Below are 26572 nucleotides of genomic sequence, written 5' to 3'. Positions count from 1 at the left end.
AGCAATAAGTCCACGAGATTTACCGAAAAATTGATATTTATGACATGTCATTGACACAATTTTGACCAATGATACGTTACCCTGCAGAAGTGCTGCGATATAAAAGGTTCATTTTAAGAAGAAAGGACAACCCAAAGATGAAATAAGAAATGGAATACCTGTCCATAGTTTATTCAAAGGATCTTAAGGAATACCAACCTATCGACACTTCGCAGATGAACATTAATTATCCGAGTCGTCGAGCGCATCTCTAATCACGCGAATCTCCATATAAACACCTGTCATCGATTCAATATCTTCTAGTTAATTGTTGTAGATCTTCGTGTTTCTTAAGTAATTGAAGATCTCGAGAAGGCCACGATGTTGTTAACGATACACAGGTTAACGATTGGGAAAAATTATTTTGACAGGAAGTTGAAGAAATATGAACAATTAAGCTGCTCCAGAAGATACAGTACATATAATACAATATAAATAGCTCCAAAATATACAGTAAAAGCAATAAGTCCACGAGGTTTACCGAAAAATTGATATTTATGACATGTCATTGACATAATTTTGACTAATGATACGCTACCCTTCAGAAATGGTACGATATAAAAGGTTTATTTTAAGAAGAAGGGACAAACCAAAGATGGAATAAGAAATGGAATACCTGTCCATGATTCGTTCAAAGGATCTGAACGAATACCAACCTATCGACACTTCGCAGAATGAACATTAATTATCCGAGTCGTCGAGCGCATCTCTAATCACGCGAATCTCCATATAAACACCTGTCATCGATTCAATATCTTCTAGTTAATTGTTGTAGATCTTCGTGTTTCTTAAGTAATTGAAGATCTCGAGAAGGCCACGATGTTGTTAACGATACACAGGTTAACGATTGGGAAAAATTATTTTGACAGGAAGTTGAAGAAATATGAACAATTAAGCTGCTCCAGAAGATACAGTACATATAATACAATATAAATAGCTCCAAAATATACAGTAAAAGCAATAAGTCCACGAGGTTTACCGAAAAATTGATATTTATGACATGTCATTGACATAATTTTGACTAATGATACGCTACCCTTCAGAAATGGTACGATATAAAAGGTTTATTTTAAGAAGAAGGGACAAACCAAAGATGGAATAAGAAATGGAATACCTGTCCATGATTCGTTCAAAGGATCTGAACGAATACCAACCTATCGACACTTCGCAGAATGAACATTAATTATCCGAGTCGTCGAGCGCATCTCTAATCACGCGAATCTCCATATAAACACCTGTCATCGATTCAATATCTTCTAGTTAATTGTTGTAGATCTTCGTGTTTCTTAAGTAATTGAAGATCTCGAGAAGGCCACGATGTTGTTAACGATACACAGGTTAACGATTGGGAAAAAATATTTTGACAGGAAGTTGAAGAAATATGAACAATTAGGCTGCTCCAGAAGATACAATACATATAATACAATATAAATAGCTCCAAAATATACAGTAAAAGCAGTAAGTCCACGAGGTTTACCGAAAAATTGATATTTATGACATGTCATTGACATAATTTGACCAATGATACGCTACCCTTCAGAAATGGTACGATATAAAAGGTTTATTTTAAGAAGAAAGGACAAACCAAAGATGGAATAAGAAATGGAATACCTGTCCATGATTCGTTCAAAGGATCTGAACGAATACCAACCTATCGACACTTCGCAGAATGAACATTAATTATCCGAGTCGTCGAGCGCATCTCTAATCACGCGAATCTCCATATAAACACCCGTCGTCGATTCAAGATAATACCAAACAGGCAATTTGTTAATTGCGCTGATACCAAAGAGGGGCCCACGACTGACCGGCTTGCGTTTTGAAACGGTCGCCATGAACGGAGCTTGTTAGCAGTAAACAACAATAATAATCTCACTGATAACCCCATTACGTAGCCACGGTCGGTAGGCCGGAGATTCACGGATCACAGGTAGCCAGGTAATTAAATCAATAGCCAATCAGCCGTTGGTTCATTCGATTAATGTGCATCGACGCAAGTTGCTTCGTTTGTCGCTATTCGTGCCGGGAAATTTATTTTGCTCGCTGAACGCATTCGCGAATCGCGTTTCTCGATGAAACGGACAGAAGCCCCAAGAACCAGGCGTGTTCCGAGCTTTCGAACGTGTTTTCCTTTCGAAATCTCGTCGATCGATCATAAGCCGTCGCCTCTCCTCTACCACCTTTTTTCCCCTCTCCCTTTATCCCGTTCTTTTTGGAAAAACACGAAGCCGCCGATGAATCGCTCCTTTCAGCGTCCCCCGACAGTTTCTTTATGGCCGTTCGAAGCAAACGAGCTTGAAATTCGATTGATAAAACGTCCCCTTTGTTTGATGAAAAGAAGATTATCGATGGAAACGTTCGCTTTCACGGGTAGAAAAAGAATCGAACCCGATCGGATTCGAGAGCCGGATTCTTCGTTTGACGGAGAATTTCTCTGACCAATCGAGCCATTCAGACCGGCCGAACCGCACAGGGTCCCCCCATCCCACGACTCGATATTCGAAATGACTATTCGCTCGATAAACGAGACTCTGCTTGGCCATGCTGAAAATTCTAGACAATAACGTGGCGAAATCGTCGTGGATGGAATCTATTTTAATTACCAAACGTTCGCCGTAATATTTCTGCTTTCACATTCGAGAATTCAACGTTCCGACACGCGGGAATGGTCACGATTGCTCGCCATTGTTGTCCGCTAATGCGTTCTGTATTTATTAAAATATTATATTTATTAAAATATCATATTTATTAAAATATCGGAAACACGAGAAGCGTGACTGATCCATTGATCAGAGATCCATGTTCGATTATTATAGGGTTTGGTTACTACAGGGCATCGCGTTAAAGCGAAGCATCTTTCGAATTAGCGCGCTCTCGCAGCGCACCCTAGTAGACGCGCATGCGCGTCGATGGATAACGCGCCGAAGGCATTAACGCTGCACATTGATCGCTCGCGATCGATGAAAAATAAATGGAACGAGATTACCGTAATTTCACCACGGCCAATGAACAATTCTTGCTTTACGTGACGGTCGATCGACGCGTGTGATCGATAGGCGGCGCTGGCGTTTTCCTTTTTACTTGGGTCTTCGACGTCGATGAGGTCCGTGAAAAAAAGGAAAAAAAAAGAAAAAAAAGAAAAAAGGAAAAAGGGAGAAAGTCGCTTTAAGTAACTGGGTTCCTCGAGCGGCAATGTAATTTAATAACGTCGTTTGATCGATGGGATAAATTCCCGCGCGAGTTGGAATCTATCGACTCGCTAACGCGTATTCTATGGCCGAACGAGGCCCGTAATTTTAGACGTTAATTTAGAAGCATCGAAATCGGATTTCCAACGCCGCGAAACGAACAGAAAACGAATTTTTATTTGGAAAAACGGATTTATCTTGCAACGTATGAAATGTAGAATCTCGCTCGGAGTAGCGATCGAGCGACGATACGATCGCTATTCGAATCGAATATATCGCTCTTGAAAGCGGTTAAAAGAAGATTAGCGTACCGTGGCCTCTCATAACCCGTTTAACCCCGAAACGATCGAAATCCGCTTGAAAATCGAGCCTTAATTTCCACGGAAATCCTCCTTTCTGTCGAATATATTTTTCTATATTCCACCATCCCCGATTTTTACTTTCCTCTTTTCCTTCCTTTTTCACCATTCGTCGTGCAACCCTTTACGCGGAAGGATAATCCGCGGAATTTGATCGATATTAAATGGCAGGAGCGCGCGCGCGCTATCAGCCCGGCCTAGGTAAACGAGCTATTTCGAGTTAGCCCGGTTTAATTCCTCGCCCACACCCTCGATAAATAGAAGAAAAAGAAGCGGAAACGGCGTCGTCCGCTAAACGGCAGAGATCGGAGCCGTCGCACTGGCTGATAAGCCTAAACGCGATAAACCTTAACGTGCTCCATATTGGATTTTCATTACGCAGGATCACGGCAGATTCGACGGGATTCAGAGGGTCTTTTTCGGCGGCGGAATGCGATTCTGGCTGCACAATTTGCTGCTACTCGACTCCCTTTCCTATCTGTCTCATGGCCAGTTGAGCCTCAGCCTGAATCGCATGATCCTGGTGGATGTCGACGACATATTCGTTGGCGAGAAGGGAACCAGACTGAAGAAGGACGACGTGATGGCGTTGCTGGCCACCCAGCAGAGGATCCAAGCGTTGGTCCCGGGTTTCAAGTTCAACTTGGGGTTTTCTGGGAAGTACTTCCATCACGGCACCGCCGAGGAGAATCTGGGGGACGATATGCTTCTGGAGAACGTCGACAGGTTAGCCGCGCCTTGTATCATCTTTTCCTCCCTTTTCTCTTCTCTCTTTGTAATTATCGTGGTCCATTATTGCGTTCCATTTTACGCGGAAGTGGTGCGAGAATCGAGTAACGCCTCTTCCTCTGCTGTCCCCTTTTTTCGGTTTTCGCGAGGGGATGCTGGAATCGAGTTAGAGACGATTCGAGAATGCATTTCACGCGCGGCACGCGAGGTGAAAAGAGGAGCGTAATTGGCGAAGAGTTACTGCTCGAATGGGGCAATAAACAGAGCACGAAAAGATTCACCGTTGGTGCAAATTGACGTTTCGAGACCGTGCACACTCGTCATGGTTGATCTGGTCCCGGAAGTCGCACCTGTTCGCGAATTGTCGCGAATTGCTCGACTAATTGCTTCGTTGTGAGCAGGAATTAAAGTCGCGGATCCATTATGTATATTTCGATCGTCGATAACGCGAGCAGATCGAGTTGACAGGACTTTCGCTCCTTTTTTGACAGAGTTTAGATGAACTCGCGCGAATATCTGGCATCGTTTTGACAGAACTTAGATTTCGAATTGCTAGAAGATCGTTCGTTCTCGTTGGATGTTCTTAATGTGTAAAATCAGCGCTTCTAAATCGCAGATTTACGTGGTTTTCCCACATGTGGAATCATCAACGACCTCACCTGTACGAGAATGTAACACATCTGCAATTGGACATGGCGCTGAACAAACAGTTCGCGAAAGACCACGGAATCCCAACAGGAAGCGGTTACAGCGTAAGTCCTCATCACTCCGGCGTTTATCCGGTTCACGAAGGACTCTACGAGGCGTGGAAAAGGGTGTGGAACATCAAAGTCACCAGCACCGAAGAGTACCCCCATTTGAGGCCGGCTCGGTTAAGACGAGGCTTCATTCATCGTAACATAATGGTAAATCCTCGCTAATCTCTCTTTTAGCCCCAGCTTCTAATTTACTTTCCTTCGTTGAACGACTCCGACCACTTTTCAAGAGGGATACTCGTGGCACGCGTACTAGGGAAATGTAATGAGAAATTCGAACGAGTTAACGCCTTGACTGCCACTTTGTTGGTCACATATCACAGACCACGGTTTCTCCTGTGACTTCACGGTGGTCATTGTTGACTGGAACGCTTCAACTACTTACAATTGTAAAAATTGAACGAAAATTGACAGTTTGTTGACTGTCAACCGTTATCAAGGCGCCACCGGTGGTCACCCGTGACTGCCAATAAGATAAACGCTCTATTGAGTAAGAATATTGTCTTTTATTACCATTTTATTATTATTTTACCATTGTATGTTTCGAATAATAAAAATACTCCCATGACGTCCTGAGCGAAACATGTGATTTCGGAGTGGCAGTCAAAGGATTAAGGCTTTAACGCAATCTCGAGTTTTCAATATATGTATACATATATAAAAGCGTACTATTTCGTTAAATCAAATCAGCCCGAATAGCTTTCCCCGGCATAACCGGTCGAACATGCCAATAGAGCCTAGAACGTGCCAGTTGTTTGACGTTAACTGCCAGCCACCAGCTCGGAAACTATGCAAAAGCAATAAACGAATTCATGATCGAACGAACGAACGAACTAGTGGGTAATTACGTGGTTTCGTGCTTTGCGCGTGGACTTTTCGTACAAAGTTGCACGGGATTGTCCCGAAGATCAGACGGATAGCTCTGCGGCTATACGGCAAAGACAAAAATCGATGGATTACTCGCGACTCGATATAACGAATCGACGGACGATAAAGCTACCAAACGAAACACCTTTCCGACTCGTGGATTCTTCCGCTTAAACAACCGTCGAACGGATAAAGAGGAATAAAAGATTGATTTCCCTCGGGCTCGTGGTTCTTGTACACCGCGACGAATTAAACGATGAAACTGAACGCGTGACGATCTCTTCCCTTTGTTTCTGTGCAAGGTCCTACCTCGGCAAACCTGTGGCCTTTTCACACACACGATCTTCATCGATAGATACCCAGGCGGAAGGGACAAGCTGGACAAATCGATACAGGGTGGCGAACTGTTCCAGACCATCGTTCACAATCCTGTACGTAATCCTGTGATACGTGTGGCTGATTTTCAGAAGGTACCCTTTTCGCTCTCATCCGACACGGCGTTTGGTTTTAGATCAATATTTTTATGACGCACATGTCGAACTACGGGAACGATCGTCTGGCACTGTACACGTTCGAGTCGGTGATTAAATTCATTCAATGCTGGACGAACTTGAGATTATCCAGCTCGCCGCCTCTTCAGCTGGCCGAGAGATATTTTCAGCTCTACCCCGAGGAATCTGACCCTGTGTGGGGCGTAAGTTGTTGCTAAGTGAGACTACATTGTAGCGAGCGTGTTGGTTTTTAAGCAACGGATCGTGAAGGCTCTCTTTTGTGTCAAAGAATCCCTGCGACGACCTGAGGCATCAAAAGATCTGGTCGAGGAACAAAACCTGCGATCAGCTACCGAGGTTCCTGGTAATTGGCCCCCAAAAAACTGGCACTACCGCTCTTTACACTTTCCTCTCCATTCATCCGGCGATAAGCAGCAATTTGCCGAGTCCTGACACGTTCGAGGAGATTCAGTTCTTCAATGGGAAGAATTATTACAAGGGCCTGGACTGGTAAGTAAAATGAGGCGAGGGAAAAAAGTGGACCTGTTGCTGCCTCGTTTCTACGAACAGACTTTCTGAAACACGTGAATCACGTTAATTGATTTCCTCTGCTTATCGTTCCCTTTCATCCGCAGGTACATGAGCTTCTTCCCAGCCTCGAAGAACGAGAGCTCGCGGTATCTGTTCGAGAAATCCGCGACGTATTTCGACGGAGAGCTGGTACCTCGGAGAGCACACGCGCTTCTACCGAGAGCAAAATTAATCACTATACTGCTTTCGCCGGCCAGGCGTGCCTACTCGTGGTACCAGCATACGAGGGTCCACGGCGATCCTGTAGCAAATAATTATTCCTTTCACTCGGTTATCACCGCGAGCGATACTGCACCGAAACCCCTACGCGATCTCAGGAATAGGTAGGTTCGAACATTCCACGAACACTCGGATAATTTTCTGTTTGTTGCGAGCACGAGCAGTCTAGCGCTTGTCCGGACTAGAATAACGAGTCGCTGAAAGTTTCCGGAATAGCTGAATGCAAATAATAACATTATCCTGCCACGTAATAGCCGTACAGGGTGTAGACGAGCCAAGATCTAAATTGCTAATGCGCTTCGAGATCGTGTAGATTGCCCGAGCTCTGTCTGTGCAGCGGAATATTAATTGTACGCGGAAAGATAAATGCGGCAAATATCATTGCTCGAGTCTGTTACAGATGTTTAAATCCCGGGAAATACGCGCAGCATCTGGAGAGATGGCTTTCCTATTATCCGCCTCAGCAATTGCACATCATAGACGGGGAGCAGCTACGTCAGAATCCCGTCGAGACGTTGCACGAACTACAAAGGTTCCTCAAGATCACGCCCGCTTTCAATTACTCGTCCCACTTGAGGTACGACCCGAAGAAGGGGTTCTTTTGTCAAGTTACCAACGAGGATCGCACGAAATGCCTCGGCAAGAGCAAAGGCCGTCAATATCCACCGATGGAGGATAAATCGTACAAATTATTACAGGTAGGTTTAACGAGAGACAAGACATTGAAAGGATAACACGAGTGGATGATTTCTTCAACTTGTCCCTTTGTTCACAGAGGTATTATTTATCTCACAATACGGCCCTAGTGAAATTATTAAAGCGACTCGGGCTGAGGACGATCCCACAATGGCTGAAGGAAGATCTCACCGACACGGTGATGACCTAGCAGACGTCGATTATATGAAACGACACCGTTTCCGAACTGTTCATTTCTACGGTGAACGAGATTCACCGGTTACTAGCTGAAGATCTGTAAAATAATTGTACATTCGATGTAATTCCACTGGACTCCAAATCCTCGACGGAAGGACCATTACAATGGCCTATCCCAGTGGTTTGGCCTAAGATCGGTGGGGAGCCTGCGAAACTAGTCACTAAGCGGTTTCACGGTGAACACGACCGTGACTGTCGATCGTTGTTAAGCCAATAGTACTATTATTAACGTTATATTATTATTGTCATCGTTGTTGCGTCGTAGAGAACATGATTATTAGGAGTACAGCCCGCTCGCTAGTGCCATCATCCGTCTATAATGATTGGACGCCTTTCGTTCTAATCTTTACTACTGAAGGTGAATAGAAATCTAAAGAAAGAGGATTCCTAATACGTGCCCGAGATCAATTTTTCTTCGATCTTAGTACAACGTGTTTCTCCTCGACGAAATCGAGAATATTTTGATAAATCAGAAGACCACGAACAAACGCACATTTTCAATTTGCGTAACGATAATCATAAACAAGTTGCCGACTCGGGGACAATGACTCTTTTGAAACCTGAGTAGTAAAGAGAAGAAGGTAAATGGATGCTTTAACGAGTGAAATTAGAAGTGACCAAAAAAAAAAGGAATTAAAAAAAATAGAAGAAAAATCGGTATTTTGGGAGAAGTCGATACTTCAGTTCTTGCGAGAGGAGGTCTGTCCAAAATGTGTTGCGATGTTTGAAGAGATTTATTTCCTCGTGAAAGTGATCAATGGATAGATCGAGTGTGTTGATGTTTAGATCGACGATCCGTCAGTCCTTCACTTCTGGTACTAATTGCAGGATCGTTTCTGCGAGTGAGATTTTTTGGGTCTTTGAACATTTTTCCTGCCCACTTACCCTCTCAGAGACACAATGTACATTAATTCTCGTTGTGTAAGCGTATTTAAGAAAAGAGGAGAAAAAATGAAGAAAAAACTATAATGATGATTCTATGTATATTTTGACAATACTATTCTTGGTACCGCCGATGGAAAGGTCGATGAAAGATGTGTGATCGCGTCCGTTTGTACATTCATGTATCGTACTGTTTTGATGTGATCGTAGGTGTACCATAACGACTTAATGAGATAAAATTTAAAAAAAAAATGGGAGAGAAGAGAAAGAGGGAAAAACTATTTCTGGAATGATCGTTGATGATAATTTTTGGTGAACGATGATCTTAAATTCAGAAGTGATAACTGCCTACTTGCAGTAACTGCTATTGTCACGTTTGGGGCACACGAACTCTGGTTTAATGATAATCCTATGTTCCAAAATAGACGAATTATTTGTTGTTGAAGAAAATCGAGCGATTTTTTGAAACTTTAATACCTGATGTATTATAGTGAATCGTACGTCGTGGAAATGAAAATGTATCGTTGTGAATAAAACCACGTTATTCGCAACATAATTTAATCATGGTAATAGTTTGTTGAAAGCATATCAGTTACAGTTACCTTTGTTAATCGTACATATGATATATCGGTTACTTACACCCTTCACGAATGGATCAAATTCGTCGAATCTAATCCTATTGTCCCTGATATGCTATATTTCTAGCACTCTTTTTGATATCGATATTGCTATTGGTTTAGAAATTATACAAGTGTCTCGTTTTAACGAATCCTTGCTACTTAAGTAAAACAAGTAACATAATTATAAATATTTATTTAGAAGGTAATTATCTTTTCTCAAAGAAAAAGAGAATTAAAGGAAAGTTAATATCATGAAAAAACTACATATATCTGGTCCAAAACGAATTTAAAAATTGTGTCGCTACTCTGTGCGAAATATGCATCTAAAAAAGCCACGTACCATCAGTGATGAAATATTTTATATTTAGATGCTACCTTATCCATACGTTACCCCTTGTATACGTTACCCTTTGTATATTTTGTTTTCATTTTTATACTGCCGTTAAACTGTGTCACGTGACGTTTAACGAATCATGTACAAAGTTTATTGTTAATATAATGATAATTAACGATAATGATATTAACACTAAGCGATTGATCTGTTTTGTCAAATCGTGCCATTTTACCAGTGTTGTATATACAGTTGTATTATTGTACCAATCGCGGCGTCAGATCTCTAGAGTCAATATTAATCAGTTTTGTTCGGTATGGCAGTAGCAAAGATTGTCCGATTTGCTACCAGCTGACAATAATATGTGACGAACCGGAATCGCAAAAGTCATAGAAAGATTCGATATACGAGCCCGAAGAATTTAAAAGCTCCTTCAGCAATTAGCACTACTTCATCGTTGGTTTAGCCATAGTACATGTAAATGATTCTTTTAATAAGATTCTCGGAAGGAGAACAAATTTTAATTTATGTAACTTCCATGTGCTTTTTCTCTCAAATATTATTATTAAAATTGTAACTGTTGAGCGAGTAGCATTCCGTTACATTTAATAATCAATAATTAACTTCATATTTAAGTACTTGAGGCAGACTTATATCTTAACCCGTTCAGAAGTTAACCAGCGATAAAATATTGCTAATTTTAAATTGTCCGCGTATTTGCATTTCAGATTATACCAACTAAAGCGTGGAAAATAAGGTTTTGTAGATGTTCTAACAAACTGTTGTGTAAACGATTAAAAAGAAAAAAGCAAAGCTGTCATTGTACGAATAAAGAAAGACGCGTGTAGAATATGTGTACGACTTTAATAGGAACCTTTGATTATTTAACTTAAAATTATTCTATTGTAAAATACTGTAATAACTGTATGAATAGTCTGTAAGTTCTAATAAAACAAAAGTTAAAAATCTTCGATATCAAATCTTTCATAACTATTTTTTTACTTTTGTATATTTTACAAATACTTTACAATAAGAAATCTCGATTTTTTCTTTTTGAAAAGGCGAATTCCTTTCTTTGCTTTAATCGATATAATTTGATCAATTGATATAAAAATCTGTTTCATATAAATTAGTCATTTTTAAGCCATTACTTCACCTGGTCTGTGGCGTCCTCTCCTAGCATCGTCCTCATTCTGATATTTACTAGTATGCGCATCGGTATCTGGTTGTTCACCGAAAGTTGATCCCGGTTGAAGGTAAATGGGATCTCTATCGGCTCGAAACAATCTCTCCAAAACGGATCTCCTCCGTGTTCTTCCTTCGGCTATGCTAGCTCTCAAATGATTCAAATATTCCGATCTATTTCTCAGTAAGCCCGAACATTGCAAAACAGCGAATGCAACGAACATAATGATTGCAACGAAAATAGTTATTGTGGTTAAACAGATCAGTTGCCAACAAAAATTTAATAAAACCGATGTCACGTTATCATTCTCGCCGATATTAAAAAATGGAACTAGAAAACTTCCCAAAATGGCACAGACCAGGTGAATAGCTACAATATTGCAATAATCTTCAAGCGCACTTTGAAACACTTGCCTTGAGATTAAATAAAAGATGATGCTTCCGGTCGAGCCCAAGCCAATTGCCGCCTGCGGAGAATAAATATCCGTTCCAGCAGATACTATCACCAGTCCGGCTACCGTAGCTTGTACACATCTCATTACAGTCCAGTGATTAAACTCTTCTCGAGGAAGCACGAAATGAAAGGCAACCACGAGTAAACTGCACGAAGACGCGGCCAATAAATTGTTGATAATAATATCGTACTGTCTTTTAATTTTGATTTCGAATTTTTCCAGTTGCATATTCGGCATATTGAGACTCTGAACAAAGGAAAGATATAATTTACACTCGATTCGTATATTTTTAGAAATAAATTTCAAAAAATGAACATTTGAATAATCTTACTTGTAGACCAATGAACACGAGTAGTTGGCCAGCAAATACAGTTCCTGAGGAACCAACAGCGATGCTCGCGTCATCTATAGCTTCTAATCGAAGTATCCTCCGCCCAAGCGTCAAGCATCCTATCAATCCTGACAATCCACCGACGAGATGAACAATTACAGAACCGGCATAATCGTGGAAATGTACATTCTTCTCGTTGAATGCATTGAATCGTATCCATCCTTTAGGCGTCCAAATCCAATGAATCAAAAATGGTTGCACTACACCAGCTAGCACGAGTCCTATCATAAGATAACCGACGGTGTGCGTCCGACCCACTATTCCGCACGTGCAAATGGCAGCGGCAATTACCACGGCCGACCAACCGATTATGACTTCGTCCTTATCGACGATTGCATCACCAATCCAATATCCTTCGGCGACTACGCCGTGTACGTCGCCAGTGTAGGCGATGACACTTCCAACCAGTATATAAACTACCGTTACCCAACAGAAGTCAAGAATATTTTGCAGTAAGATCAAATTGACGTTGTTCACTGGTACACTACCGACGTGAATCAGGACAAAACCAACACGCAACAGCACAACAAGTAAGACACGAATGAGACCCAGCCACGAATTAAAATTTGAAATCAAGTTGGTGTGATCAGTTCGATTGTGACTCGGGTAGTCATAATAACTGTATTCGAAGTCGTCCAAAAAAATATGAGACATACCCTCGGTAAGAAGAATCAATTGAAATAAATATTCACATTATCTAAACACTCTAGCCACTCGACACACTATTTTTAAGGTATTAAACGAGGTTTGCGAATTTAGTAAGGTTAAAATAAATGTCAAAGTTTAACATCGATTGGACGTAATCTGATCTGCGTCGTTATCGTAATGGCGCGCAAATATTATTGGTATCGCAAGTCACATCGACCAATCAAAAATCTCAACGATGCAAAATAAATTATTTATAAATCTCATAATAATTTTTGGAATTATTTAGTTATATTCGTATCGAAAAATGTTAATTAATTATTAAAATGTATTTTAAAATGGATATTATTTATATAATCAAGGTAATTCACTGAATAATAATTCAAATATTCAATATATACCGCGCAGATGACCACACAGAACGCTGATTGGTTCCAAGTTAGCAAACCAATGGCAAGCGACGAAACACGGTTCGCGCATGTCACGCCATTGGCCGCCGCAAGGTCGGGGTCTCGAGCCGCAGGGACGAGCCGGCAAGCGAAGCCGCCCGTTGTCGATGTAGGTAGTCGCTTGAAGTCGGTTGCTCGTTTCTCAGTGTTGTATGTTAAGTGACTCGTGAAAAAGAACAGTTTCAAAGGACTCGTTCAGTCAGTGTTCCGTTTCAGACGAAAAAACAAGAAGATGGCCACGGTGTGGCGTCGCGCTCTGTACGTTGTCAGATGGTACGAGGTGCCCCGCGTGCTGACTGTTTCCTCCACCCTGGTCACAACAAAAAACTACCAGAACGTGAGTGTTGACACACATTATTCGTATCTGTAGAGTATATCACGTATAGTCTAACGTAACGTGTTAAGTGCTGAAGTGATGTTTATGCCCTGTCAAAGTCCCGCAGTTGATTATTCGCAGTTACAAACATTCCTGCATATACATTATGTGTTAAAACTCTTTCTACTATACTACGTGTAGTTTAGCTCGGTATTTTTGTATACATAGTATCCTTTTGAATTACATTGTCCTTTCTCAAAGCTACGTGTATTATGCGTGCATTATTACGTGTGTAGAACGTATTTATTCAATAATATACGAGCAACAGGCTCCGGCGTATATATCGTGAACTAAAACCTGTCTGCCATTCTATCATCGACTCGAAGTTAAATCGAGGCTGCAAAATTCCACCGGTACTATCCATGATGCATACATAAACACATACTCCCCCATATCCTGATCAAATATGGATACCATGTAGGACGAAGTATCTGTTGTAGCAATTTTAGAACATTGATGTTATTTTTGAAATATTCATAAGAATTTTTTTTTTTTTATCCGTGATGAATGTCCTACTGTCGCGATATTATTCTAAGGAAAAGTGACGCACGTGCAAATCCGTATTCCCTCCGTTTATGTTTGGTTATGTTTGCTATCACCGCGATTAAACGGAAATGTAATTATATATCTTATCTTAGGCGTGTTTAACCAAAAAACGAAGTCCAATTTAACTCGTGTGTCATTCGTTACGTATTTATATCGTCCAACTTGCCTCTTTCACCGGTTTCACCGCGTTTTACTACACAATAAATCATTCCTCGAGCTGATAAGAATTTACATACTCCACGCGCCACGTTCTTCGCGCAGCCCGCGTCTGCAGTACATTAATTACTATAACCAGTGCTAATTACCGGCTACATCCGGGATATCGCGTTATCAAACTATCGCTCGTTAAAACGACAGCGCTCGTTGCCGAATTTCCACGTGCAAACTGTTTTCTTTACAAATTTGATCCGTTCGTTAGAGTCAGTCAGAAACGCAATTCAATTTCTCAACGCGCTGTCGGCAACTGACGTCGAAACGTAAAATCAGCTTCCTTCGAACGTGCTCGCGGGCTTGTTGCCTGGGAAATTATTGGCTGCCGGTGGTTTGATAAACTATTATGCGTGTCCTCTCGCGGTGGACAATATTTATTCAGCCTCGGAAACGTGAAACTTTCGAACGCGAGGCACAAATTATTCCTCTTAATGCGACATTGTAATTCGTTTTACGCAACAATCGCGATAATCACCATTGCAATCACCGGCAATAAATTATCGAATAAATTATAACGCTTTTGGGAAACCACACCCTCGCTTATTCTTGATTTACTGATGCCAGTGGTGATGCTTACGGTTATATATTCTACGTTGAATTGGGTCCCGAACAATATGTATGGCAAACGACTACAAAAGACTATTTTCTCTTGTTCCGCAGATTGAATAGTTGAAGCATGTTATTCGATTATAGGGGTTGCGTAACCGTAATATATCGGTGCACCTATTACTTCATAAATTGTTGATTATTTAGATAAGATAAATAATATAAGATGATAAAAATTATAAAATGAAAAGAATTGGTCTGTATACATTTTGTATTATTATTACTTGTTACGAAATAGATTAAATTTACGTTACGTAAATTTCTAATTTTAGGAAATTATTTTGTTATTTAATTTTGTAGGAAGATATTTACGATTTTATGGTTACGTAAATGGTGAAGGTGAAAGCTTGGTGAGTGAGAGGAGAATGAGAACCTCGACAGTTAGACGCCAAATTATGATGCCACTTCGTACATTCATCTTCTTCCAACGTCGAACCGAGACGTGGACTATGGCAGGACGTCTGTTGCCAGGAGGGTTAGGCAGAGGATATTTGATAATCAGCCATTAGGTGCACTCGAGATTGGAATTGATACGGAAATTGGTCTACGACGGGATATCCCTTGAAGTAATAAACGACTCTTCATGTAGGAAGTAAGAAACGTTATGGGAGCATTTATCATCCTTGCTTTAATGGAACAAACGTATACCCGAGGAGTCTCTAGTGGTCCATTCGGTTTACGAGAGCACGGCTGTTTTCTGAAGAAATTGTTATGTTCCTCTGAGACGCTCCACCAGCATCAGGAATACGACTGCAACTACGCTGGATTAGCTTCTATAAAAATTACATTCAGCTTGCCACGAATACTCTAACTAACGCTAACGACAAGTACCAAGAATTATAATATCAACGTAGGAAAAAGAAAGAATCTTCTTAGTTTACGATCTTGATCCAAGTTGTCAACTATTCAGCATGATTAAATGCTATCAGGACACCCGTAATTACACGAGCAGCGTCTGTTTGTCGGATTATTAGTCATACATAATCGATATTTAATAACGATCGTCAGAGGTCACTAGTTACTGTAATTTCCTATTGATAACATCACCAACAGTGATATCAAAGTGGTATCCAAGATCGCGATAGTAAAGAGCGTTATTCTGAATGTATGGATTGAAAGAGACGTAATTATGCACTGTCACGAATTCTGTAAGACCGACGTATTATTAACCACGTCATCTCCATTCATACCGATAGTTTAATTACCTCGGCCTTTTGATCGAATTAAGTCGTGCATAGCTGTAGTGGGATCAAAGGAATGGTGGTAGCACTAGAATGCATGTAGTGGTGCTATTACATAATACCTGGTGCACATTATGACGCCATGAATTCGTCATCGTGATTAACTGCATCGGTCTGCCACAGCTCAGAATATCTTGAGCAGCAGCTTAAGTTCCTAGAATTTGTTTAGTTTGACTCATGACCAAGGCACATGCGAATGATTAATAGCCGTTCTCGGGTTACAAATATGCAAATAATCCTTGTTCTACCGAAAACACGTTAGCATTGATTTAGCAACAGAAATGCGATTACGATTCGATATTTCATGCATATCGTAATACCCTCGCGGCACAAACTGATAACATGACTTTCTGTTTTTCGAGACAGCAATGTGATATATGCATATTTTGGGTATGTACCCAAGGGATACCCAAAACGTTCCTCCATAAATATGGCGGTAGGAAATTAACAGCAGTTTACATCTTTTACCATAAATTCGACTTGTTTGCCTGAAAAATGGGCGCGACGGTGTTCTGAATACAAATTAGATCGCGAAGATTGTCTATTACGTTATGTTAGGTTAGCTTAGGTTCAATTTCTGGTACAGACAACTACAGACCTCAAATTCGGAAATTACGTGCGTGTTATACTATAATTAACATACACTACTTGCAAAGTAGTACGTGACTCGATCTCACATTAATTAGATAGTGCACGAAAATAATATTGTCGAGAACGACTAATTTAGGAAATGAGAGTAAAAAGATATCGGGTCGTGCTACATCTATGAAAATATTTTGCATATACCAATTTTTCTCGATATTTTTATCAACCATGTCACACGGTACTAACCTCCTCTTATAAAATTAAATTTAGTTCACAATCGCACAGTTCTCGCTTGCCAAGATATACCCATTTGAAATACTCTGAAAATCAAACGGTGTGCTGTCACGTTGTCGCATATCGTATCCCTCCTCTGTTAGAGACACTTTTATCGCGCACTTCGTATATCGAAACAACTACAAAGGGATCCAGAAATACCCTTTGCAAATTTCTCCGCAACCCTAACCCGAAATGTCTGCCGTGCATCGCATTCACGCGATACGTGACATTCGTATCGAGTCACCGGTCAGGGTATTCTCGTCGCAGATCTAAGGGTCACGGATCAAGCCGTTCTGATGCATTCGCGTTGAAACTTATTCGCCTGATACAGCGATACCCTGATTTACCAGCGAGCATTCCGTAGTCTGTTACGTCCGTGTGATCTAGCACGACGTGTGATTCATCTCGCGTAATCGCGCGCATCTCTCGACGCAAACGAGTATTCCCGTTGGCCTCTCTGTGCGATCGCCGTTCCCTCCGACTATCAGGAATCCTCAATGATCGAACGCGATCGTGAAGTACTCCATCCACCGATCACGCGAACCTATCGTGTTCATTGGAACGAAGATTCCAGACATTCATCCGTGAGCTGAAATGGGACCTTTGTTGGCAACTTTGTTTCTTCATCCAGTTCGCATCGATCGGGCTTTTATTTACGCAAAATGGAGGAAAGTTCTTGTCGATAATTTACTTAAACCTTGACCCCGTTTTTCTTAAATATTCTCTTTATTCGTTGCCTCGCTGTGCGGTTGAGTCCATTATGAGGTAGCCTAATGGCGGACTGGTACCTTGACTTTATCGGAACTCGTTTCTAATAACCCATGCATCCTTTCAAATTTTCTTTGAATGGAATATCAGGAAATAAACTCGTAGACTAGCTGCATAGGTATACATACGATTAGAGTTAGCTATAGTATAAATGGAAATTGGCTCTGAAGGTCTAGTCTCTCTAGTGCTCTCGAGGTCAATGGTACTTTTTCGTCCGCAATGTGGGACGTTTGTACTACAGAATGACCCGACAAATTGCTCTTCACAGTTGGGATGAGTCGCCTATTGCCAGATTGCAGTTTCATGGTTCGGAAGAAGGCAGAACGCGTGTGTAACGGTCAGAGAGGAAACGGGCAGGAAAGAAGTCCATTCTTAGAATGATCGGTCATTACTCTGACATAGATTTGCATGGAATCGTTGGCTCACGCGTGTGCGTAAACGCTCCCGGACGTGACGGGTTCCACGTGCATGACGAGAGTGTTATTGACACTGAACGCGATTGATTATCGTCCGTGAACGTCTGTACAGCCCATTTGTGTATCTTCGGCGTTTCATTCGGCTCGAGGCAGAAATAACCTCGATGTAAATCCGAAACAGTACGATTGCCTGTGTTTCATAGGCTGCTGGAGACGTTGGAAATTCTAGGCTGGAACCCGAGACGAAGTTACTCTCCCGAGTCGTCTGTTTCGTAATTCCGAAAGCGTATTATCAGTCTAAGGAATCAGCTTTTCTCTTCGGTCAGATAGAACTATCTGGGAGATAGTTCTCAGACTCTGAACCATTTCATTACCTGATACTGGGTCACGAGGTGTGCGATTCGTTTTCCCATCCACCAGTCGAGGATACAAGTTTGGTTCGGTCTTGGTTAAAATCGAATTTTAGCCATGTGCAGCGCCTGTCGTGAACCATCCCTTTCTTAGATATCCTACGCATTGGTGATAAGCTAATCAGGAAATTCGAGATAAAACGGTCACTCCTTATTTGTCGTTTGATGGAAACTGGAAAAACGTGTCCTCGAATAAAGAAATATCGCAATCAACCAAACCCTTCTGACGATACGTGTCATAACGAGAACGTAGTTTCAAATATGTAATAAATTCAACGATAAATTAGCGAATTATTATTATTATTGTTAGGGAATTTCTTCAAAATTGGAACTTTTAATCCCAGTTTCACCGCCATGCAATCAAAAGTTCAATTATTAGTTCTTGACATTAAGTTTATTATTGAAATTAACAAATGTCGGTGTTAGTAATATTTTAATATTAATTATAATAAATTACAAGCAAAAGTTACATAATTAATCCACCGTATGCAAATCGGTTCTGCAACTTTGAGTGGAGCCCCTATATTCAATCCAGCTACGCGTAAAATTCGCAAGCATTAACGTTTTACAGTCGCACAGGCGTGATTAATATTAAAATAGAATTTTTAAATAATAACGCACGGATGAATATTTTTACACAATTCTTGTTATACAATGTTTCATCGTGATATGATTCCGCGACGAAAAGTTTCTCTTCGACACGAGAGGGAGAAAACAAGGCGAGGAAATTACACTCGACAGTCATCCTGTTAAGTACAAGACGAGTTCTAATTTCTTTTCTTCCCAGACACTTCCGTCTCGTTTAAACGCTTTTCATCTCGCACTCCTCGATTCTTCCTATTATTCCGAGGGAACGAAAATTAATACCGCGGCCGAGTGTTGGTTTATACCGCAACGCTGTAATCTGCCGTGACGAGGCGTAAGAAATCCTTGAACCGATTAAATTCGAGGGCACACCTCGGCGAAGTGACTCGGCCCTCCATCGGCCCCTGAAATCCAGTTAGTTAGCGCTACTCTTTCAGATGGAATAACGCAGTCCCCATCCAGAGAAACGATGTCAAGTGGACGTTTTTTAACCGAAGAAACGAACGATGCGAGAGAAAAGTGCCCTTCTGCGCTCTTCTCGCTGGTTACATTCGCAACAAAGCCGCTGGATCGCTCACCGTTCAGGGTAATCGCGATTCTTTTGCGATTCTTTTGCGATTCTTTTGCCGCGAAGGGTACGATAATTTCCGAAATTCCTCGAGCCAGACAATTTTCGTTATTGGACATTTTTATTCACTCATTTCTCCACCCTTTTGGTCGAGGGTAAGCGAGAATACTCAGCGACACGGAAAATTACACGGCGTTCTGTAATGGCGGTCGACTCATGGTGGTTAGTCCTGGAATCATGTAACGGTGGCTAGTTATGTGATCAGAGTTCTCGGATCTCCGATCCGAGTTCTGTATTCCGAGCTCTGAGTTCAGACCTCTGATAGTTGGCACGAACTAACAGCAGAAGCTTCCGGGAAATTTACGTAAACGCAAAATGGTTGTCTCTACCGCAACGATTATCGTAACTTTCCACGTTGTACGTAGAGTCGGACATTTCAATTTCGCGACCACGAAGAGAAAACAGGGAATCTGAAACCGAAGTTTCCTCTGCTCCTTTTCGAATTTCCTCTACGCATCGCTAACTATATAGCAGACTTGGTAATCGCAGCAACGATTTCGTATGTGTTTTCTAGTTCTCCCGATACGTAATGCGAAGAATGGTCGGTTTCGTTATAGCAAACGAATAAAACGGTTCTTGGCATTCGTTTTATTGAAAAAGTTTGCCAACTGGGTCCTCGATGACCGGGCATGATGCATGTTGCGTGGAGCGACGTTCGAGAGCAAGTTCCAAGATCTCTTGGCTCCAAGATGGACGCCTGTTAGACGAATGAATTCGACCATAAAACGCAATTAACGAAACTTGTCACCTTGTTACTTCAATTCGAGCGTAGAATCAACGGAGCATTGGTCGGTGCTAGGATAGAATAATAAATACGAAATGACGACCGTGAAAAGGAAGAAATATAAATTCATTTTAAATACGAAGAATTAAGCGCCATTCGCGTGCACTGGCTATAAAATGGAGGAAAATTCGAGACGTCGATTTAATCCTTTCTGTCTCGCTATCTTCCAATTCAATTCGAGAGTGTTTAATTTAAAGAACTGTTTAAACGAAAGCGGCTGATGGAGAGAAGATTAATTTTTTATTCCATTAAAACTCTCCTTTCGAGTGTTAATCAGGCCATCGATCAAAGTTGCCAGAGTTTTCTGTCGAATTTAGGTTAGGAAACACTGGCGTTGGTGAAACGAATGTTTGTTAGAAAATGATTAACCCTCTATGGACCGAATATATATTTTTCTTGACTATAAGAATTGTATGTAACATAAAATCAACAAATATCAACCAATAAATTCAGCAGTTTTGACAATTTTGTTATAACGAATTCATATTGAAAGTTTGAATTAACAACGTTTGTACTATTGTTCCAAGATAATGTGCAATTAATAGACAAGATAATTTTCCACGCCATCTTGTGGAAAATAGGTCATAGAGGGCCATAGAGAACATAACCTATCATGATCGAATAATCGGTAAATGAAAAGGAATTAGAATTTTTAATAATGGACCCACGGGAGGTGTTGTAAAAATAATTATAAATATATCGATAGAAAAATCGCGAACTGGAGTGATCAAACGATAACGTTGAATGCAGTATTTAATAAAATACCCGTACATTAGCATGTGACTTGAAAGTTACAGGGGCCCATGGAGGGATAACATGGAACCGGTTCCTCGCTGTTGGTCCATAGATATCGAAGAATTACGCCGTTCTATGAAAATTTCCACGTCTCACCGGGTATTAGGTGGCAGTAATCCGATTATTGTTCGCATCTCATGAATTCAAAATGAAGCCTTCGCGCGTGACGTATGAATGCGTTTTAACGAGCACTCGCGAGTTTATGTTATTAATTAATTTGCCTCGGCATCGAATGCTTTTCCGAAGCGGGCTCGATCCGCGGAACTAATGTATTTCCGAATAATTATATCATAATTATTCACCTTATTTGCTTCGTCGTGCAGAAACATGGCCGAGGGAGCGAACAATCGCGTGAAATATTAGAAACTTCATCGGGGGCCATTAACTCCCAGCGAACGAGATTGTATTAATTTTTCCGCGATTGACGGCGAAAACGATTCAACGTTTTCGACACGGGTTACACCGGTGTTAAATTAAATTCCACGGCGCAATGACGGATACAGCTCTAACGCTATATAGATTTACGATCCCTCGTATTCGCGGCTGCCACTCAGTCATGCTGACACCCACACGCACCTGCTGAAAAACTTCGCACCCTGTAATATTCTTCTCCGATACTAACGATCCGTTTGGTCCCTGCTTTTCCCGTTTCCCAAATTTCTGATTCGCCGAAATAAAAAGGGAAAAATTTCACCGATAACTGCGTGTACCTAGTTACAGAGCCTGTAACACGCCCAGTTTCGGGACGAAACTTTTAACGAGTAAAACACACGGATTAAAGTGAAACATGGGAAATGATACTGCATTTAATTTAACGGATGAAGGTATTGAAAGAGATCCGATAAAATCAGAGAATTCGCGGTAATATTTAACGAGATCGTAACTTTTATGGCAGTCGATGAAAATATTCGAAGAATTAAACGAGCAGGATTTAGGCTTTACTATTAATACCAAAAGGTGATAACTAAATATTAAGCGGAATTAATCCCCCCATGATCGAGCGATTATGACCACAAGCACCACTCTGCTTCCATTTTGACCCACATCCGAATTTCATTATTTAATATTTGAATATATAAGATTTATTTGATAGGATTTGCATTGTGTCAATTGTTAACTATTTATTATTCCGCGTTAGCGCGAATAATCCGCAATATGCTACTTTTTATTCATTTAACACGAATGTAAACTATGTATGAAACTAAGTGGACACGGTATCTACCGGGTGTCTATTAACCCTTTGCATTCGAGAGGCGCCTCTCAGTCGCCATTTAATCAGATGCTAAAGATGAATGTTAATTAACATATCAAATTTACAATTATTCAACGATGTGTGGAATATCCAAGTAAAATAATTCTACGTTTTAATTTGCATACGATTTCTTATTTATCATTTTAAAAATATCGTCGATTTTATGGCAGAAGGTCTTCGAATTACTATTTTTCTGTAACAAAAGAATCGCCGAATGCAAATCCACAAATATTATTATTTTCGTATACATTTGCAATTCAACAAATTCTTCGAGATTTTTGTCAAATTTTCATTTCTCTCCCGTATTCTCACCATCTGTCTCAAAGGGTGATAACTAAATATTAACCAGAATTAATCCCTGCATGATCGAGCGATTATGACCGCGAGCAGCACTCCGCTTCCATTTTGACCCACATCCCAATTTCATTATTCAATATTTGAATGTATAAGATTTATTTGATTGGATTTGCATTATGTTAATTGTTAACTATTTATTACTCCACGTTATTGCTTTTTATTCATTTTGTAACACGAATGTAGACTTTGTATGACTCTAAGTGGACACGGTATCTACCGGGTGTCTATCAATACGAGAATAATTCACACGTATAATTATTTTCGTATACATTTAAAATTCAACAAATTCTTCCAGGTTTTTGTCAAATTTTCTTTATTTCTCTCTCGTATTTTCGCCATCTGTCTCTTTATTTCTGCTTAAAATATTATGGGGGGTTCTTCCCCGCTATTGTCAAAGTCGACTGGTCACAGGTACTGGTCCCCCTCGAAGGGATGAAAGGAAAAGGAAGGCATGCGTTTCGTCCTGGGCCTGCTAATGAAACTCGTCAACAAAGCTACCTAGCTGGCCCTGCCTTAGGTGGGGGGATACTATTGGAAAGCTTGAAAGTTGTATATATATAAAACCGAGGGTTTTTACCCTCGAACCTCCTTTAAGTAGGAATCTATCAATATTATCATCCCTCCACAGTATTATTTAAAGAATTCGGGACCACCGTGTATGTTTTCTCGACTAAACGTACGAGATGCAATTTTTCGCATACTTTGACAATCAGACGTGTAGCCAGGCCCACATTGGCCAGCTAGGTGCCAGCTAGGTGCCAGCTAAGAGAACACATTGGCATAACGATTAATTGCTCGGAACAATCGATTGTCTCGTCTAGCATTCAACGATACACTGGTATCGTTGTCTGGACACTGGCATTAGTATATCAGCGCCACTGTGTACGTTGTTACAGCTGTTACGGGATTGTATAGAGGGGAACAGACTGCGGAGTCTGCGGCAGGCGCCATGGGCATCGATCTGTTCCACTGAACGCTCTCTCGACCTGGAGAAATTCTCTCTCTCTTTCTCTTCGTCTATAGGAACACGGGCAATTCTTATCTGGGTTGAAACCTCAATTTCCATACACAAACCGTTGCTTTTCCGAACGTGTTTAGTGAAAATTGCCCGTGTGAAGATACATTTCCTTTCGAACAACTTGAGGTTTGATGTTGTTTGAATTATTGTAATACGTTTACTTCCTGCTGTGTTATTTGTATATTTTAGCATAGGAATATTCGTACCTTTCAATTGCTTTTTCCAAATGATTATTATTCCTTTATATAAATTTTCAAATCCTTATTTGTAGGAATATCATACTCTGACACAAAAGACTGAGAAAATGCAAGTATAGTCTTTCTCCAATGGCATCTCAAAGGCAATATCTGCTTGTCATCAATTCTAGTTACTATAATAATATTTGAAATATTGAAATAAATTTCAAAGAATAATTTTTAAATTAGAAGGAAGCTCTGTCGAAGGGTAACAATTTACCATATTGAAATTGTCGCAAAACTGTATTTGTTTCGTAGTCTTTTGGCTTTATTCCATGAAATATACGTATTCTCGCTGAAAAACATTTTCAAACTTGTTTTTAAAAGGAATAACGATCGTTTACAGCCTCCAATTAGAGAGCTACAAATATTTCCTGTCCCCCGCTACACATGTGAAATATTGCTATCGATACACGAATATCCAGGTGTTTAAAAATACATATTCACAGCTTGCGAACAAAATGTGGTCGAAATATCGTGCTATTTACCCCAATTTTTTACGCTAAATCGCTTTCCGTTGCGCTGTATTTCATCGTACCCTTTCCCCATTATTTTTAAACTCGCTAGATAATCCGAAGAACGGTTGCGCCGTGAGCAATATTTCCCTTTAGCAAGGGGGGGAAACAGCGTGAAGGGAATATCCATAAAGCAACCGAATGTAGTAAATGAAAGCCATTTCCGGCAGAGAAACCGAAGCCTAAATGAAGGGAAGTTTAGGCCAGGAACTGTTTCACTTAGAAGAAGTTTCCGACGTTATTAAGCAAGGGTAGCAGTTTTGAAACTTGGCTGTGAAGGCTGCATTACCTGGAGATGGTTTCCTTATCAAAGTTTTTCCCGTGAAGGATAGAATTTTCTCCCGAATAAGATCCGAGTTTATATTCTACAATTAAATTCACGAATCTCCGCTTTTTACGCCAAGCATCAGCTTTAATAGGATGATCGTTAACTGTTGCCTCTGGTTGTTGAATTTACCCTTATTTTCCCTTATTTTCCCTTGTATTCCCTTATTTTTCCTCGTTATTACTACAAGGGTTGCAACGGCCAGCCAGCTCTAATTCCGCGCATCCTAGCATGACTGCTGCTTCCTCGAGGTTGCATCCTGTCGTGATCGGAGCGTCTGAAGTTGTTGGGATCATCGATTTTGCTAGAAATTATAGGCCATTAAAAGCGACCACTCCATTATCTTCACTCCATGAATTTCGCGGAATTACGATCGTGAATTCACCGCTTGTCTTGCCATAATGGTAATGACACAGGACGATCGCGAGCCTTGCATAAAATCCTTCTGCCGAGTTTGCAGTTTCGTGCAAAACAGTATGTGAACTGGGTGGAGACCGAATCGCGTGCAATTCGCTTTGCTGATTAATAATCGTCGAGTAATGGCCTCATTGCGTTAACTTTATTTTCCAATAGCCGTTCCGTGTAGTTTTATCAGCGCTGAAATTTTCCCTGATTTACGTGCAACTCTGAAAGTTGGAAAATCGTAAAGCTTGGACTGTGTTCTATGCGTTGCAAACGTTTACTATCTCTGGCGAATTTATGACCGAAATGCAGAAATTTCCCGACGAAAATAGGCCATTTTAGATTCGAGATTTTATAAAATTTTAAAGAAACATCTGACATACGATATTTTCGTACATTTCAAATTTATCATCGATGAAAATGATAAAATAATTCGAATAATATTTCATTTTCAAAATTCGTAAACGATTTTCTGGATTTATCTTAACGTTCGTTTATTTTTTCCTCAATTGCGCTGGAAAAGATATTAATTTCGCGTGGAGTTATTTTTATGGGAATAGATGAGTTTTAAGATAAGGAAGTTTTTTGGTGAAAATATATTGCCTCGTTTCTTGCTTCGCTTTATTTTCCAGTAAATTTCTAATTGCGTGAGATTTGTAGAACATACCTTGTGTTAAATGAGTTTAACTCGCACTTTAAACCGCAAATTATTTTCGACTTTAAACTTCGTAACTGGGTCTGGTTGTATCGTGAACATCATAAACTGAGATCTTGAACAAGCAGCTTACGTTTAAATAGCAGATAAAGACCACTGCTTTGGACAAGGATACTAATTACCGAGACCCGTCAAGAAGCACTGATTACTCAAAAGTGTCACGCGTTTCCTCAAAAATAAAATTAATTTCCTCGGCAAATCCTCGCTCACCTGATTTCATATACTCTGTAGGATAAAGTAATTTGGTTGCGATACAAATATTCGGTATCGATTAATTATTAATATCGTCCAGCAATGAATAATTAAAGTTTAATTTCGGTGCTGGATCTGTTTCTGATTATTTCGTATTCGCAGATTTTGTGCGGACGAAATTAATAATGTCACTGTCATAGGAATA

General features: G+C 40.5%; 2 protein-coding genes across 2 annotated transcripts in view; one reads left to right on the top strand and one right to left on the bottom strand.

Annotated features, from left to right (window-relative positions):
• The window catches only part of sfl (N-deacetylase and N-sulfotransferase sfl), a 244551-nt gene extending 233679 nt beyond the window's left edge, over nt 1-10872 (top strand). Inside the window, exons 6-13 of the mRNA XM_017907071.1 lie at nt 3969-4312; nt 4932-5220; nt 6240-6368; nt 6449-6631; nt 6718-6938; nt 7064-7342; nt 7639-7936; nt 8014-10872. Of these exons, the coding sequence (XP_017762560.1) occupies nt 3969-4312; nt 4932-5220; nt 6240-6368; nt 6449-6631; nt 6718-6938; nt 7064-7342; nt 7639-7936; nt 8014-8124 (1854 nt within the window). The 3' untranslated portion in view covers nt 8125-10872. The remainder of the gene's footprint in view (nt 1-3968; nt 4313-4931; nt 5221-6239; nt 6369-6448; nt 6632-6717; nt 6939-7063; nt 7343-7638; nt 7937-8013) is intronic.
• Nucleotides 10873-11143: 271 nt separating this feature from the next.
• On the bottom strand, nt 11144-12689 carry Amt2l (Amt-2-like protein). The gene is made up of 2 exons (XM_017903328.1): nt 11976-12689; nt 11144-11890 (listed from the first exon to the last, which is right to left on the bottom strand). Exons 1-2 carry the CDS (start codon nt 12687-12689, stop codon nt 11144-11146), a joined length of 1461 nt encoding a protein of 486 aa, XP_017758817.1.
• Between the last annotated feature and the right edge of the window lie 13883 nt (nt 12690-26572).

The sequence above is a fragment of the Eufriesea mexicana genome, unplaced genomic scaffold, assembly GCF_001483705.2.
Source record: "Eufriesea mexicana isolate 0111107269 unplaced genomic scaffold, ASM148370v2 scaffold47447484, whole genome shotgun sequence".
Classification (NCBI taxonomy): Eukaryota; Metazoa; Arthropoda; class Insecta; order Hymenoptera; family Apidae; genus Eufriesea; species Eufriesea mexicana.
This window is presented reverse-complemented; position numbering and strand designations above follow the sequence as displayed.